Here is a 15,894-nt window from a genome sequence, read left to right on the forward strand (position 1 = left end):
AATCTTGAAATGAACTGTTTTTGTGTATGCATCCTTGAACCTGATAGCTTAGATTATGTGTGTATATAGACATATAAAGGTCTATATGTGTGTAGGTTAATGGTCGAGCAATATTCAAGGCGTCAGGTTACAGGGAGAAAGGAGAATGAGATTGAGAGGGATCAGCCACGGTGGAATGGGTTGACAGATTTACAATCTCATGGAGCAGCCACGGGTGTGAACCATTGAAGAACATAATAGCTGGGAAATCTAATTCAAGAAACAGCGACTGCAGAGCAATGTAATGGTGTTTATAAACACGTAGGATTACTGAAACAGGGTGACGACCAGAAATCTCGATCTTGTCACTCTGCCTGTCTGATCTGCTGAGTTCCTCCAATATTTCAGTTCCAGATTTCACCATCTGCAGTCTCTCGTGTTTCTGGTTCACTGATGCCCTTACCTACTACCCTGGCTCGGGTCAATAAGGAATTGCATGGATTACAAGCAATGTCCACACTCACTGCGGGATTAACACGCACAAAATGCTGCAGGTACTCAGCAGGTCAGCAACATTGATGGAGATGAGAAACAGTCTACTTTTCTGGCTAACATCCTTCATCAGGTCTGGTAATGAAGGGTCATTTTTATATATTTGTACATAATAGTGAATGAGCTGCCAGAATTATTTAAACGTCCGCCAATAAAGCCATTTAATTTCGTCATGTTTCGATGAACGAGAGAGAAAAAAAAGTAGTGCAAGGGTCGATGGGGGAGAGGTCATTGTGTGGGGACTGCTGGGAATTCCGGTGTTCAACGCCGGGACCACGCGGAGGCTGTCGGGAATGAGGTCGGTGACAGCGAGCGGGAGGCATGGCGCGGTGTCCGGTTTCAAGTTAACGACCGTCTGTTTTCCCGTCACTCGGTGTCTGCGGGGATGGCGGCTGGGCGTTGGTTTGGGTTTGGCTTTAATCGTTTTGGACAGACTGTCAACAGCGTGGAACGGCCTGGGAGCCCGGTGAAACGTGAGGCAGATGACCGGGTGCTGGAGCCCCGCGAGGTGACAGTCTGTAACTCGAGGCCAAACCGGAGCGATGTCCCTCCTCCCCGGTCTGGCTTCGAGTTACGGACAGACCAGCCTGAGGCGGACGATGGCAACGGGCCGAATCCGCGGCGGCCTGACTTACCCTGTCGAGTCTCTCCCGCCTGGAGTCATTCTGCCTGCTTGACTGGTAAGGGGGCGTGACGGGGAAAGGGATGAAACCCCGGAGAACATAGGGCGATGGTGCTCTGGTCCTGCGTCGTGTTGTAAATATGATATAGGGGCAGAAGTAGGCCATTCGGCCTATCGAGCCTGCACCGCCATTCAATCATGGGTTGATCCAATTCTTCCAGTCCTCCCCACTCCCCTGCCTTCACCCCGTACCCTTTGATGCCCTGGCTAATCAAGAACCTATCTATCCCTGCCTTAAATACACCCAATGACTTGGCCTCCATAGCTGCTGGTGGCAACAAATTCCACAGATGTACCACCCCATGACTAAAGTAATTTCTCCACATCTCTGTTCTAGATAAAGATCCTTCAATCCTGAAGTCGTTTCCTCTTGTCCTAGACTCCCTTACCATGGGAAATAACTTTGCCATCTCTAATTTGTTCAGGCCTTTCAACACTTGGGAATGTTTCTATGAGATCCTCCCCTCATTCTCCTGAACTCCAGGGGGTACAGCCAGACGTTCATCATACAGTAACCCTTTCATTCCTGGAATCATTCTCATGAATCTTCTCTAAATTCTCTCCAATGTCAGTATATCACTTCTAAAATAAGAAGCCCAAAACTGCACACAATACTCCAAGTGTGGTCTCATGAGTGCCTTATAGAGCCTCAACATCACATCCCTGTTCTTCTATACCTCTAGAAATTAATGCCAACATTGCATTCGCCTTCTTCACCACCAACTCAACCTGGAGGCTAACCTTTAGGGTATCCTGCACAAGAACTCCCAAGTCCCTTTGCATCTCTGCATTTTGAATTTTCTCCCCATCTAAATAATAGTCTGCCCATTTATTTCTTCCACAAAAGCGCACAACCATACACTTTCCAACATAGTATTTCATTTGCCACTTCTTTCCCCTAAACTATCTAAGTCTCTCTGTTTCATCAATGCTACCCGTTCCTCCACCTATCTTTGTATCATCGGCAAATTTGGCCACAAATCCATTAATCCCATAGTTCAAATCATTGATGTCCATCATAAAAAGCAGTGGTCCCAACACCGACCCTCGTGGAACTCCATTGGTAACTGGCAGCCAACCAGAGTAGGATCCCTTTATTCCCACTCTGTTTTCTACTGATCAGCTAATGCTCCACCCATGCTAGTAACTGCTGTAATTCCTTGGGCTCTTACCTTGCTAAGCAGTCTCGTGTGCAGCACCTTGTCAAAAACCTTCCGAAAATCCAAGTACACCACATCTACTGCCTCTCGCAGGATCTTCCTTTCAGGAAATCATGCTGGCTTTGGCCTATCTTGTTATGTGCCTCCAGGTACTACGTAATCTCATCCCTAATAATCGATTCCAACAACTTCACAACCACTGATGCCAGGCTAACAGGTCTATAGTTTCCTTTCTGCTGCTTCCCACCCTTCTTAAATAGCTGAGTAACGTTTGCAGTTTTCCAATCATCTGGTACAATGCCAGAATCTATCGATACTTGAAAGATCATTTTTAATGCCTCTGCAATCTCTTCAGGTACTTCCTTCAGAACCCAAGGGTGCATTCCATCAGGTCCAGGAGATTTATCCACCCTCAAACCATTAAACTTCCTGAACACCTTCTCAGTTGTAGTTTTCACTGCACAAACCTCACTTCCCTGACACTCTTGAATGTCCGGTATACTGCAGATGTCATGCGCTGTGAAGACTGATGCAAAATACACATTCAGTTCCTTTGCTATCTCTGTATCTCTCATTACAATATCTCCAATGTCATTTTCTATTGGTCCTATATCTACCCTCAATTCTCTTTTACCCTTTATATACTTAAAAAAGTTTTTAGTATCTTTTTTGATATTGATCGCCAACTTCCTTTCGTAATTCACCTTTTCTTTCCTAATGACCTTCTTAGTTTCCTTCTGCAAGTTCTTATAAGCTTCTCAATCCTCTAACTTCCCATATAGGTTGATCATCCTGTCAACATTTACCAGTCTCAACACTGAGTTATAGAGTTATACAGCACCACAACAGATGCTTTGGAAGGTGGGACCTGTACAGAGGGACAGTTTGCACCTGAACTGGAAAGGGGGGGGGGGGGTGCACTATTATCCAAGCAGGAAGGTTTGTTATTGCTGCAGATTAGACAATGTCTAAGGAGAGCAAAAGAGAAGTAATGTTTCAAAGTCAATTCTGTGTCTCTCTCCAAATTGTTGCCAAAACTGCTGAGCATTTGCATGAGCATTTTTGTTGTCATCCTGGATCAAAGTAATCTTCTGATGGTGGTGTTTAGGATTTGTTACAGATCATAAGACATAGGAGCAGAGTTATGCCATTTGTCCCATCAATTCCTCCATTCCATCGTGACTGATTTATTATCCCTTGCAACCCTATTCTCCAGCCTTCTTCTTCGATGCCTATGTTAGCAAGAACCTACCAGCCTGTGCTTTAAGCATATCCGCTGACTTGGCCTTTACAGCCATCTGTGGAAATCAGTTCCACAGGTTCCTTATCCACTGGATAAAGAAATTTTTTCTTATCTCTATTCTAAAGTGATGTCTTTGTATTCTGAGTCTGTGTCCTCTGGTCTCCCCCACTATAGGAGACATCTCTCAGTGCCCACTGTATCTAGGCTTTTCAAAATCTGTAAGTTTCAGTGAAATCCCTCCCCCCCCCCCCCCCCATTCCATACTCTAGCGAGTATAGGCCCTGAGCCAGCAACTGCTCCTCTAGCTGTAACTCTAGCCTTAATCTTGTTATATTCTCCTGACATTCCATCAATTTTCTCTTAATTTCATCTGCATATTGGGGGAAATTTAGAGTGACCACTTAACCCACCAATCCACACAACATTCCCTCTAATTGTTTTTTACTGCTGCGCAGACCAACCTTTGCTCTGAGCAGGAAATTTTTACTTGGCCTGAAAATTGCACAGCATCTTAAATGGTTTTTGTAGCATGCACATCAAGCAAGCACAGCCTTTACATAAGTAAACAATGTCAGGTAGTCAAAACAACCAACAGACACAATGACAAAAGTAAAATATTTTGACAGGACACCATTGGTTTTCAGCAGGCTGGCAGTTTATTAACAATCAGCTACTGACTTCCATTCTGTGTTTATTGTTACAATTTGACGCAGTGTTGTAACTTGAAACACTACAATGTAAAGACTTCGAAGCTCTAAAATGTTTTTTTAAGTAAAGTTTGTAGTATGTTAGTTATTTAGAAAATTTATAGATTATTGTTATTAACACATAATCACAGGGTATTTCACAATTCTATTAACAAACTCTTGAACAAAATGGGGATAACTTTTATCTTGTTATTTATTGCTATTTATTTATATCTGTTCTTGCATACTTTGTTGACCATGGATCCTGTTTACAGTTTATGTTCTAAAAATTTGCTAAGTATGCCCGCAAAAAAGAATCTCAGCTTTGTATGTGGTGACGTGTATGTACTCTGATAATAAATTTTACTTTGAACTTTTTGAGATTTCAATATTGTGTTAGCATTATTTTAAAATTATATTGCCATTATATATAAGAAAACCCCAGCTGTGTGGCAGTAAAAGTAATATGTGTGGGAGCATTTCAGTTGTTGCATGGCTGTGTACCCGTGCAGCTTAGAGGGAACAGTGAATCCACATTATCACCCATTCATTCTCTTTGTAGTTCAAAGTAAATATGCAAACAAGTTTCACTGCATTAATTTTGTTTCAGTTTGGTTCCAGATGATGGGTCAATTTATTTCTGGGGGTTTGTTGCTGATGTTCCATGGCACCAGATGTACCTCAACAGCCAAGGTTTGCAAGGATGCAGAGATATTCTGTCCTCTGAGAAATACCTGCTTACGTTGTGGCGGGACAGGGTGGAGTGCTGGGATATCCCAAGCCTCTGTCGTACTGGAGAGGCAACAGGTGCTGTCATTTGGAAGAAGCACCTGCAGGAAGAAGAGAAACCAAATGCAGGTATGGCTATTTGCAACAGCACTTTGTTCCTTGTTCCATATCCTCCACCTCTTTTGCATTTGCCACTCTGTTTTTCATTTTGCTCTCCAGCTGTTGAATGTTGCTGTAATTGCTTGCCTGCTCACAACACGCCCAGAGAGGCCTCACCAGTGCTTTATAGTTTCAACATTACATCCTTTCTTTTATATTCTAGTCCTCTTGAAATGAATGTGAACATTGCATTTACCTTCCTCACCACAGACTCAACTTGCAAATTAGCCTTTAAGGAATTCTGCACAAGGACTCCAAAGACCCTTTACACCTCAGTTTTTTTGTGTTTTCTCTCCATTTAGAAAATCATCAACAGTTTTATTTCTTCTACAAAAGTGCATGATCATACACTTCCCAACACTGTATTCTATCTGCCATTTCTTTGCCCATTCTTCTCATCTACCTATGTCTTTCTGTAGCCTCTCTGCTTCCTCAAAACAGTCCCCACACAGACCCCTGTACAGCATCACTAGTCACTACTAGCCAGCCAGAAAGGGCTCCCTTTATTCCCACTCTTTTCCTCCTGCCCATCAGCTGCTGCTTTATCCATGCTAGAATCATTCCTGTAATACCATGGACTCATAGCTTGTTGAGCAATCTTGTCAAAGGCCCTCTTAAAATCCAACTACAGAACATCAACTGATTCTCCTTTGCCTATCCGGCTAGTTATTTCTTCAAAGAATTCCAACAGATTTGTCAAGTAAGGTTTTCCCTTGAGGAAACCACACTGACACCCTGTTTCGATGTACATGTAACAAATAAAGCTAATCTTTAGAAAGAGGCACATTGCAGCTTTCTGTACTCAGAAATGAACAGAATGTTTTCAGAATCAATGTTCTTTATAGGCTTTTATCATGCATTTCTGGCCTTGTTTTTATTCTTTTTCCTTTTCCAGTATTTCAGGTTTCATACCTGCATTCTGAACTATACCTCCCCTGTCCCCACCATTGCAGGTAGCTCTGTCAATGTTTGTGTCACTTAATCTCTCCCAGCACCTCTCACTTTTGTCTGCAATTTAAAACTTGTTTCTAAATTTGATTGTTCTTTAAATCTGGGAATCAACCCAAAAATTCTACATGTACTGCCTGGTCAAAGTTGAGTTTAGTGTTATATTGTCATATGCCTCTTTAACCTCCCAAGAAAATAAAGACTCCTTATGATTGCATCTATGTGCTGGGTATAGGACTGCTCATCCAGTGTGTTACCATACAGGAATTTAAAGCTGTTGGCTTTCTGCCTGCTCTGATGAGCATATGTAGAATTCCTTATTATTATTACATACTTTCTCTCCCCTCACCCCGCCTTACAGCATTTCCGTTAATCGCTGGTGGTTACATTACAACAACGCCTCCATTTTACAAATCGCTGTCACCACTGCTTGGTGGAAGGAAGCTGGTACTTGGCAGTGAGCATGCTCTCCTGCTGACCTGTGATTGGACTGTGTATTCCTGGGGTGCAGGACGGTAAGGCTTACTTTTTAGTTATGAGAAATTTCAAAACTGTTCTGAATTATGAGCTCTATCTTGTAGATGTATGTCAAAGGATATAATTGTAGTAAAGTTCCTCAAACACAAGGAGTTCTGCAGATGCTAGCAATCTTGAGCAATACACAAAATGCTGGAGGAATTCAGCAGGCCAGGCAGCATCTGTGGAGGGAAATCAATAATTGATATTTTGGGCTGAGAATCCAAGCTTATTCAGCCTCTGTGTTTGAGTTTTTCCACTTATTATCTATTAACTATTTTTCCGAATCTTGATAATCATCTTACTCTTTCTCAAAATGGTCAAATCATGACTTCACTAGTAGTGACTTATTGGATGAAATGGCAGACAAGATTGTATTGTTTTGATCAAATCAACCTAAAAATAGCCGTTCTGTACCAATTTCACTTCAGATTTACACTGAGAATGTTTCTATATGAACTGTTATTAATGTGAAGCTTTCTGCCCCCTTTTGAAGCATTCTGAAAATCTGCCCTTTCTGTCATCCTGCGGATTGACCAGTGTTGTTCATATTGCTACCAGTTCTCTGTAAAGCCTCTCATATGTACCATTCTGGAAAAGTAATTGTGGATAGGTCCAATCCCTGCTTATTTTTTTAACAACATGCTCTTCCTGTTTGCAGACATGGTCAATTAGGACATGGTGGTGTTGAGGATGAAGCAGATCCACGGATCGTGGAGGCGTTGCATGGCCTGGTGGTGACTGAGTTAGCAGCCGGGGCCTGGCATTCTGTATGCTCCAGTGGTAAGGTCTGACATTGTGCCTCTGTCTAATCTGCTTTATAGAACAGTAAAGCACAATACAGGTCTTTAGGCCCATGATGTCGTGCTGACCATTTAATCTACTCTATGATCAATTTAACCCTTCCTTCCCACAGAGCCCTCCATTTTTCTATCATCCATGTGCCTATCTAAGAGTGTCCTAAATGCCTCAAATGTATCTGCCTCTATCGTCACCCCGACAGTGTGCTCCACACATCCACCACTCTGTATTTTAAAAAGAAAACTACTGCTGACACCCCCCAATACTTCCCTCAAATCACCTTTAAAAATTTTGCCCCCTTATATTAGCCATTTCTGCCTGGGAAGATGTCTCTGGCTGTCCACTTGATCTCTGCTTCCTTTCATCTGTACACCTCTATCAAGTAATCTCTCATCCTCTTCTGCTCCAGAGAGAAAAGCCTTAGCTCATTCGACCTACACTCATAAGACATACACTTGCAGATTCCTGTCTCTGCCGTTCTTTTGGATTCATTAGCTGTGTGGAGCAACAGCTTGATCTCCATATTGACTGACAGTGTGGAAGTCGAATCCAGGTCAAGTCACTCAGAGACTAAGTACAAACTCTTTATTCAAAGCACCTGGGACTTACTCAGTTGCTCAAACAGGAACAGCCTGTGACTGTTCCTGCCTAATCCGCCACCTAACTCACAATTCCCCTTACAAATGGATATATTAGTTCGGATTTTTTTTAGCGTGTGGCACCAGACGGTCAGCCATTCTTGTCTGGCACATGGTGTCAGGATTGGACTGGTCTCCTTTCAGATTAACCAGGTCACGATATGAACGTTCCTGACTCAACCCTTGTATTTTGTACGAGGCCGAGTGGCTAGCTCGACGCTCAACCCAGCATGGATAGAAAGTGTGCTCAGGGGTGGCCTGACTTGGATTCGAACTCGGTAGCCTTCGCTCCAGAGCCCAGCGCTGATGCCATTGCACCACTAGCTGGCATTCATTCAGGTACCCCCCACACATACCAAGCTGGAGTCAGACTTACCTATTGCTTGACAGTACCAAGAGACAAATTACAGAATAGGCACAATGGCCTAATACACAAAACAGACTGGAGCTGTCCTATCTCTACGCATGACTGCACAAGGAGATAAGCAACCTGAAAGAAGGAGGATGAGAGGAGACATGATAGAGGTGTATAAGATATTAAGAGGAATAGACATAGAGTGGACAGCCAGCACCTCTTCCCCAGGGCACCACTGCTCAGTACAAGAGGACATGGCTTTAAGGTAAGGGGAGGGAAGTTCAAGGGGGATATTAGAGGAAGGTTTCTCACTCAAGAGAGTGATTGGTGTGTGGAGTGCACTGCCTGAGTCAGTGGTGGAGGCAGATACACTTGTGAAGTTTAAGAGACTACTAGACAGGTATATGGAGGAATTTATGGGATGCAGGGTTTGAGGGTCGGCTCAACATTGTGGGCCGAAGAGCCTGTAATGTGCTGTACTATTCTATGTTCTATATAAACCGTAGCTGGCTACCTTCAAAAAAAAATATTGCTCAGCATTGAATAACAAAATTAGCACATCTGTTGATCATCAGCAGTTTCCTTCAGAAAACCAGGCTGCTGTTTTTTAATGAAGTGTTAACCCTTTTACATACTTTATCAACAGCACTGCACCAACATGTAGTCAGCTAGGACGCGACGTCCATGGTCAACCCTGACCAACAGAGGACCTCAATGCTGATCCGTGATATTCCTCTAATGCATAATTGTCCATAGTGTTGACTCTCTGGTAGTTCAAAGGGCAGCGGATATTGAGTTTGTCTCTACCATTGGGAACATCCCTTATTGCCTCCATAATCATAATCAGAAGCAGGTTTTATTTCCACTAACATATGTTATGAAGGTGTTGTGGCTGCAGTGCGTAATACAATAAATTATAAGGAATCCAGAGCAACACACACAAAATGCTGGAGGAACTCAGCAGTCGGATTCAAAGGGAATCAAAGACACCAGAGAGTCTGTCAATGCTGGAAATCTTGAGTGCACACACAAAGGTGGAGGAACCAGTGGGTCAGACAGCATCTGCGGAAACCTGCATCAAGACTGGAAGGAAAGGGGGCAGAAGCTAGAATAAGTAAGTGGGAGGGGAGGGGAAAGAGTACAAGCTGGCAGGTGATGGGGAAGGTGGGTAGGGGAGGGGGGATATTGGAGCTATTGAAATGTGCTCAAACACACCTCTGCTCTGTTAGATGTTTCTCAGTCTGTGGTATCAATTTTGTTCCTGTATTTTTATTTTTAATATGGTTAGCCTCAGGAGACCTGTACGTGTGGGGTTGGAATGAGTCGGGACAATTGGGTCTGCCAGCGAGGTCGTGTTCAGGGGAGGAGCATCAGAAGCCTTCTCAACAGGTTGAATTCTCTGGAGAAGGTGAGGGCATTCATGTGGTAACTTGCATTTATCCACATTTTACTGTACCTGCAATGTAGTTGCCCACTCACTCAATGACCCAGAATGGTAATCTCTCCTATGCTGAAGTGCAAATTTATAGCTCCAACAATGTTCTCTATCGGTTAAGACATTTGTGTCCTTCTGTGTGTCCACTGTCCTTGTGTTTCTGTAGAGCAGCCACGTTTCCCCACTGACTGTAAAGGACACATTGGAATTGGTCTATTACTGTCACGGTGAGGTGCAATGAAAAGCTTGTCTTGCACACTGTTCATACAAATCAATCATTACACAGTGCATTACAAGGTAAAACAATAACAGAATACAGTTACAGGAGAAAAAGTGAAGTGCAGGTAGAGAATAAGGTGTAAAGTCACAATGTGAGGCTGAGAGTCAATTTTATCGTTCAAGTTTAATTGTCATTCAACCATACGTGAATACCCAAGAATATACCAAATGAATCAGCATTATTTGGGGGCCAAGGTGCAAAACGGTACTAACAGTCCACAGCACAAAGCACATATAAGATAGCAGTAAAATGCAGTCACATAAAATAATTAGTCCAAGTTCTTGAGTCCATGATGTTGCACCCAAACACCGTCCTGCATGTCTTCTGCTGAGCAAACCCTGGGGGCAACACTGACTCCAGCATAAACACAGCACCACATTGCCACCGGCACTCCTGTGGAACACTCTGACTCCAACGCCACCTGCTGTCCTGGCAACTCTACAGTTTGAGAGAGTGCCCAAGATGGATGGTGTCTTTGCTTTTGCTGGCTGCTTTTCTGAGGCAGCAAGAAGTATAGGCAGTGTCCGTGGAGCAGAGGCTGGTTCTCAAGAGTTCATCTTATTGTACAAGAGTCTGATAACAGCGGATAAAAGATGTCCTTGACCCTGGTGGCACATGCTTTCAGGATTTTGTATCTTCTGCTTGATGGTAGGGTGGGGGAGAAGAGCAAATGTCCAGGGTGGGGTCCAGCATAGAAGAAGCAACGTCAGTAGAAATGCCTCATTACTTGGTACTTGCTGTAGTTCTGGTGATTTCAGTAACACAGTGTACATTGTCTTGTATTCAAAGTGTGTAAGTGTTGGCTGGTGTTTGCATGAATGTTTTTGGCTGAAAGTACTCAATGTTTTTGTGCAGGCACACCGATCCTGTGTGATGCAGGTGACACTGTTCAAAAATCCACCACAGGAACAGCAACTATGGGAAATACAAATGTGTTCATCTCAATTCAGGCATTTCCAGCACTCTTGGACCTCCCAGGGGAGCTGGAGATCAGCAGAGTCAGCTGTGGGTCACGGCATACGGCGGCTGTTACCAGTAGGTACCAGTGTAATGTTTCTCTGCAGTGAACGGCAACCTGGTCTGTGGTTGAAATCATGTTTGTTTACGTGGTTTCTCAATGTGTTGTTTAGTTCAGCTGCAAATTTAATCATACATGAATTTACAAGCACAGAATTTTAATGTGAGAAATTGAAGAACTGCAGACTATGAATATTTTGTTGCTGATAATAAAATGAAATAACTGGGCTCAACTCAAACATATTTCTATTTTACTTGTGCACAAGGAGAACATCCTGGCCACTGTCGCCCACACTGTTCTGAAGTCGGAACAGAAACCTACTATTTTTATGCAGACTTGGTAGAGTTTTTATACAGTTACAGATATTGATTATTTGGTAATTTTTATATGTTTGAATTCCTTACTTGCAAAATCAGTTGCTGTTCATAATAAATGTGTTCAAAGTCGATAGAAACACAGGCTGACAACTGATGATATTTTGAAGTTGGTAAAGTAAGTTGTTGTATTTCACATCCTTCTGTTATTCTTATCTCATCTGTCTCCAGCACTCCCTACTGTGTAAAGGTTGATTACACGCTACCACAGTCGTTCTCAGCTCACAGTCTGCAGTAAGGAAGATTGACTCCAGCGGTCTCAATTCAATGGTCTCCTTTGATTGGGTTTTTCTGCACAAGGTTGAGGGCTGGCTCCTTCTGTTGGTGCTGCCCTCCGGTATTCAATTGGTGGAATGACCAGCTGGATTGCATGCCTGCTTATGTTCATCTGCAGACTGCTGAGAGCTGAGTGTTCTTGCTGATGACACCCATGCACCCTCAATTTACAGGATATGTCACTCGGGCTAGAGCTATATGTATTTATTTCTGTGTGACTGTTTACTTCCTATCTTATATGTGCCTTATATGTACTCTGTATGACTATGTTTTGCACTTTGGCCCCAGAGGAATGCTATGTTCATGGGTATTCCTGTATAGTCAAATGTTAAGTCTTTGCCTGGATGTTATCTTTAACCCTTGCCTTACTGCAACTTCCACAAATGTATCAGTGGTCAGATTTACAATTGTTCCTAATCAACAAGTCCAAAGAATCCCTTTGTTTTAGCTGTCAGTGTGCTATGTGTGTCTTGTTGGTTACTTCCATCCTATTATTGATAATCTAGAAGGTTAATATGTTCTACAGAACTCAGACAATCCATTCCTCTGAAGAGTGAACATGAGAAATACAAAGTGTTGGAAACACAAGTTTGTTCCACCAGTTATTGAAGCAAGAAAATTCAGTAAATCCCTGAACCATAGCCCTTTCTTGAAGATCTAGTACTGTGTATCTTGGCACGTGTTGATAGTGAACTGTGGTAGTGATTTTTGTAATAGTACTGAATACAATGTAAAAAAATTCTAGTCTGAGTTGGACACCACTAAGATGATTCTTCAATTATTTGAGGATGTGACAAAGCACATTGAAGGTAAAGCTGTGAATGTGAAGCATGTGGATTTCATTAAGGTGTTTGGCTATCAAGGCTCCCCGGCGGTGGGGGGGGGGGGGTGGGGGCACATTCAGAAAGTCCTGAGGTATGAAAGCCAGGGAAACTTAGCTGCATAGATTCTAAGAATGCAGAGGGTGGTAGTACACGGAGCGTATTCTATCAGGCAGTCAGCAAATATTGATGTTCTGGGATCCCTGCTCTTTGAGAGTTTTATAAATGACGTGAATAAGAAAGTGTAGGGGTGGGTTAGTAAGTTTGTACATGATGCAAAGGTTGATGGTGATGTGGACAGTGTAAAAGTTTGTTGTGGGTTACAATGGGATATTGATAGGAAGCTGAGCCGGGCTGAGAAGCGGCAAATGGAGTAAAATCTAGCAAGGAGTGAGTGAAATGATTCTTTTTGGAAAATCAAATTTGAAAGTAGAATTCTTGGCAAGGTGGTGGAATCAAGAATCCACATCCATAGCTTTTCAAAGTTGCCTTAAGTTGATAAGGTTGTTAAGAAGATGTTTGAAGTATTAGCCTTGATTAGTCAGAGGTTTCAGTTGAATCATGAGGTAATGTTGCAGCTCTGTATAGCTATGGTTGGAGATGTTTCAGAAGCCCTCAGGTGGGCACATGGATGATTTTTAAAAAAGGAAGGCTATGTAGGAGGGAAGGGTTAGACTGATCTTAAAGTAGGTTAAAAGATTGGCACAATTTCATGGGCTGAAGGGCCTGTACTTGTTGCCCCTTACACTGCTGGTGTTTAGGGCAGCAGTGAAGCTCCTCCATCCCTAATGGTGTTCAGGGTTTCCTGTCAGTACCACTGAAAGTCATGCAAATTGCAGGTGGCGACTCAGGAATACCGCTGTCACACATAGATGTAGGATTCTTCACTGCCATTTCGGCAGCAGTTTTGTTTACCAGTCAGGGTTGTTAGCCCTGAGCTCAACCCCCAAACCTGGAGGACTGATGGACCACTCTTAGTCTGGCCTCGAACCTTTGACCTGTTTGGCATGGGTGACCCTACCAAGAGCCAAAGCATAAAGCCCTGACTCCAGCCAACATAGCTCTCCGGGTCTTTGAGGCACGCAAGTCTCCAAAGCACAAGGTTGTGGGTCTCTTAGGGGTGAAAGTGCTGTACTGTGCTGTAATATTCTATCTTCAATACTAGTATTGAGAGTTAGGATATTGTTTCATTTTGTGTACACCATTCAGCTTTTAATAGACAGACATAAATGTGTAAAAATAGCAAACACTTAGAAATGAGTTTTGACATCAAATTTCCAGTAACAGTTTTTGAGAGGCACATGAGCAGGCAGGGTATGAAGGGACACAGGCCATGTGCTGGCAGATGGGATTAGTTTGGATTGGCACAGACTGTGGGCCAAAGAGCCTGCTGTACTGGTCTGTGTTCTCAATAAAAGCTGATTATTGTCTCAGGATTCACTATTAAACCACATCATTTCTCTTTTGTTTCCAGGAAGTGGTCAGCTGTTCACATGGGGCTGGGGTAAGTAGTAAGCAATGTCCTGTCACTATTGTGTTTTGGTTCCAACTGAAATAGATAGACTGACTTGCTCTGCTTTTGGTGTGGTGTAAACGTGTGCAGTCAGCAGAATTTTCAGTCAAGCTTCTGTTTATTGCTCTAGTTGGTGGAAAGATAGTTATTTACGGTGTGGGTAGCTCGTGAGCTCAGGGCAGGAGCAATCTTTCACCATCTTGAAGTGGGCTGGTTAGTTATTCATCTGGGTGCTGGTTTGTGGATTGTTCCTACTGTAAAATGTCAGCTTGTCTTTCCAACATAAGTCAGTGGCTACAAATCCAGTTCCTGGTTTAGCATCTGATATACTATTGAATTAATGCATCATGTTTTGCAGTGAATTTTACATTGTTCTTATTTTCTAGGGAACTATGGACAACTTGGCCATGGACAGACCCTCAGCACTGATCTTCCAAGGCTTGTCGAGTACTTCATGAGGAAACAGCTTTATGTGCTGGATGTTGTCTGTGGGCCATGGAACACCTTTGTGTTTGCACATGAGAAGGATTGAACTGTGCTCTGATGATGTAGTTCCATGTTTACTGTCATGAGGGAAGTCAGTCGACTGGTTCAGTGAATTTTACAGGCAGAAATTGTTGGTTTGGCTCTTGATCACTGATCATTTACTAGGCATTTACTGCGACGTGAGTACACGGTGTTGGAAACAGCTGGCCACCTTTCCTGCTCCTGATTGTGGTGTAGTTGTGTGATCAATTGAATAGAGTATGGGGTTGTCTTACTGGTGAGTCCTTTGTCCACTGCAGAGCTCGATCCAGAATCCACATAACCTGGGATGTTAGGCTGGATTCTCTTAACATGGGCAGAAACCGCATGATCTTGGATACATTGAGGTCAAGGTCCAGTGACATGGGGTGCAAGATGACTGGGTACCCATCACTTCTGTAGCCTTCCTCTGCCCTCACTGCTGTTGTGGTGTGTCATCATTTTTTGCCAGCTCCAGTACTGAGGTCTTGGTCAGATTGCTCTTTATCTGGAACCTCCCCCTTGACCTTACTACTATGAGTGACCCTACCAAAAGCTAAGTGCCAAATAGCTAGACTCCAGATGACTTCACTCTCAAATGGAACCCACAAGCCTCTCCACCACAACAAGGTGATGGTTCTTGGAGAAGCACCAATATGGTGTACTCTAGTGAGGGCAGGACTGAAACACTTTGATAAGATGTTTAGGAAGATTGCTTATCTTGACTTGTATGAGGAGCTGAGATCTCCACTGCTTTGTGGCCCACAGGGATTAGCACTTTCAAGGTAAGATGGAATGTGTTGTAAAACAAACTTCTCCCTTTAATATCATAGAGAATGAATTAACACCAGAAGGTATTAGATACGGAGACTTGTTAAATAATGTTTCTAATACAGAAAAAGTGTTTATCAAGTTTCCTGCTCCCTCTCTTAACGTGTGGTCCTTAGTTTATTACTGAATATAGATTTATGTATTTGGCAACGGCTCACTATATGGAGTCTGATCATTGCTGGGCTCTTGGAGTATGTGTTACAGTCCTGGTCCCCCAGGATATCATTAAAGCTAGAGTGGTCACAGTCTTTTTTTCCGGGATAGAAGAGTCTGAAACTGAAAGACATGGCTAAGTTGGGCCAAAGAGCCTGTTTCTGTATCATCATTTCCTGTACAAGCTAACTGGCATTAGAATAAAGTGAAAAGGACACCAGACTGGCGATAAATATGACAA

At 43.0% G+C, this 15,894-nt stretch overlaps 1 protein-coding gene across 3 annotated transcripts; it reads left to right on the forward strand.

The window, feature by feature from the left end:
• Nucleotides 1-159: 159 nt before the first annotated feature.
• Nucleotides 160-15,882, forward strand: LOC132378769 (RCC1 domain-containing protein 1-like). Of its 3 annotated transcripts, none has more exons than XM_059945918.1 (8): nucleotides 662-1,211; nucleotides 4,924-5,160; nucleotides 6,500-6,653; nucleotides 7,316-7,437; nucleotides 9,737-9,856; nucleotides 11,019-11,198; nucleotides 14,127-14,156; nucleotides 14,552-15,882. In XM_059945918.1, exons 1-8 carry the CDS (start codon nucleotides 917-919, stop codon nucleotides 14,695-14,697), a joined length of 1,284 nt encoding a protein of 427 aa, XP_059801901.1. In that variant the 5' UTR covers nucleotides 662-916; the 3' UTR covers nucleotides 14,698-15,882. The 3 variants fall into 3 exon arrangements, with proteins under 3 accessions (XP_059801902.1, XP_059801901.1, XP_059801903.1); XM_059945920.1 differs by having other exon boundaries at nucleotides 748-829; nucleotides 4,913-5,160; XM_059945919.1 differs by lacking the exon at nucleotides 11,019-11,198 and having other exon boundaries at nucleotides 160-1,211.
• The last annotated feature ends 12 nt before the right edge of the window (nucleotides 15,883-15,894 follow it).

Source organism: Hypanus sabinus, chromosome 21, assembly GCF_030144855.1.
Source record: "Hypanus sabinus isolate sHypSab1 chromosome 21, sHypSab1.hap1, whole genome shotgun sequence".
In the NCBI taxonomy this organism is placed as follows: Eukaryota; Metazoa; Chordata; class Chondrichthyes; order Myliobatiformes; family Dasyatidae; genus Hypanus; species Hypanus sabinus.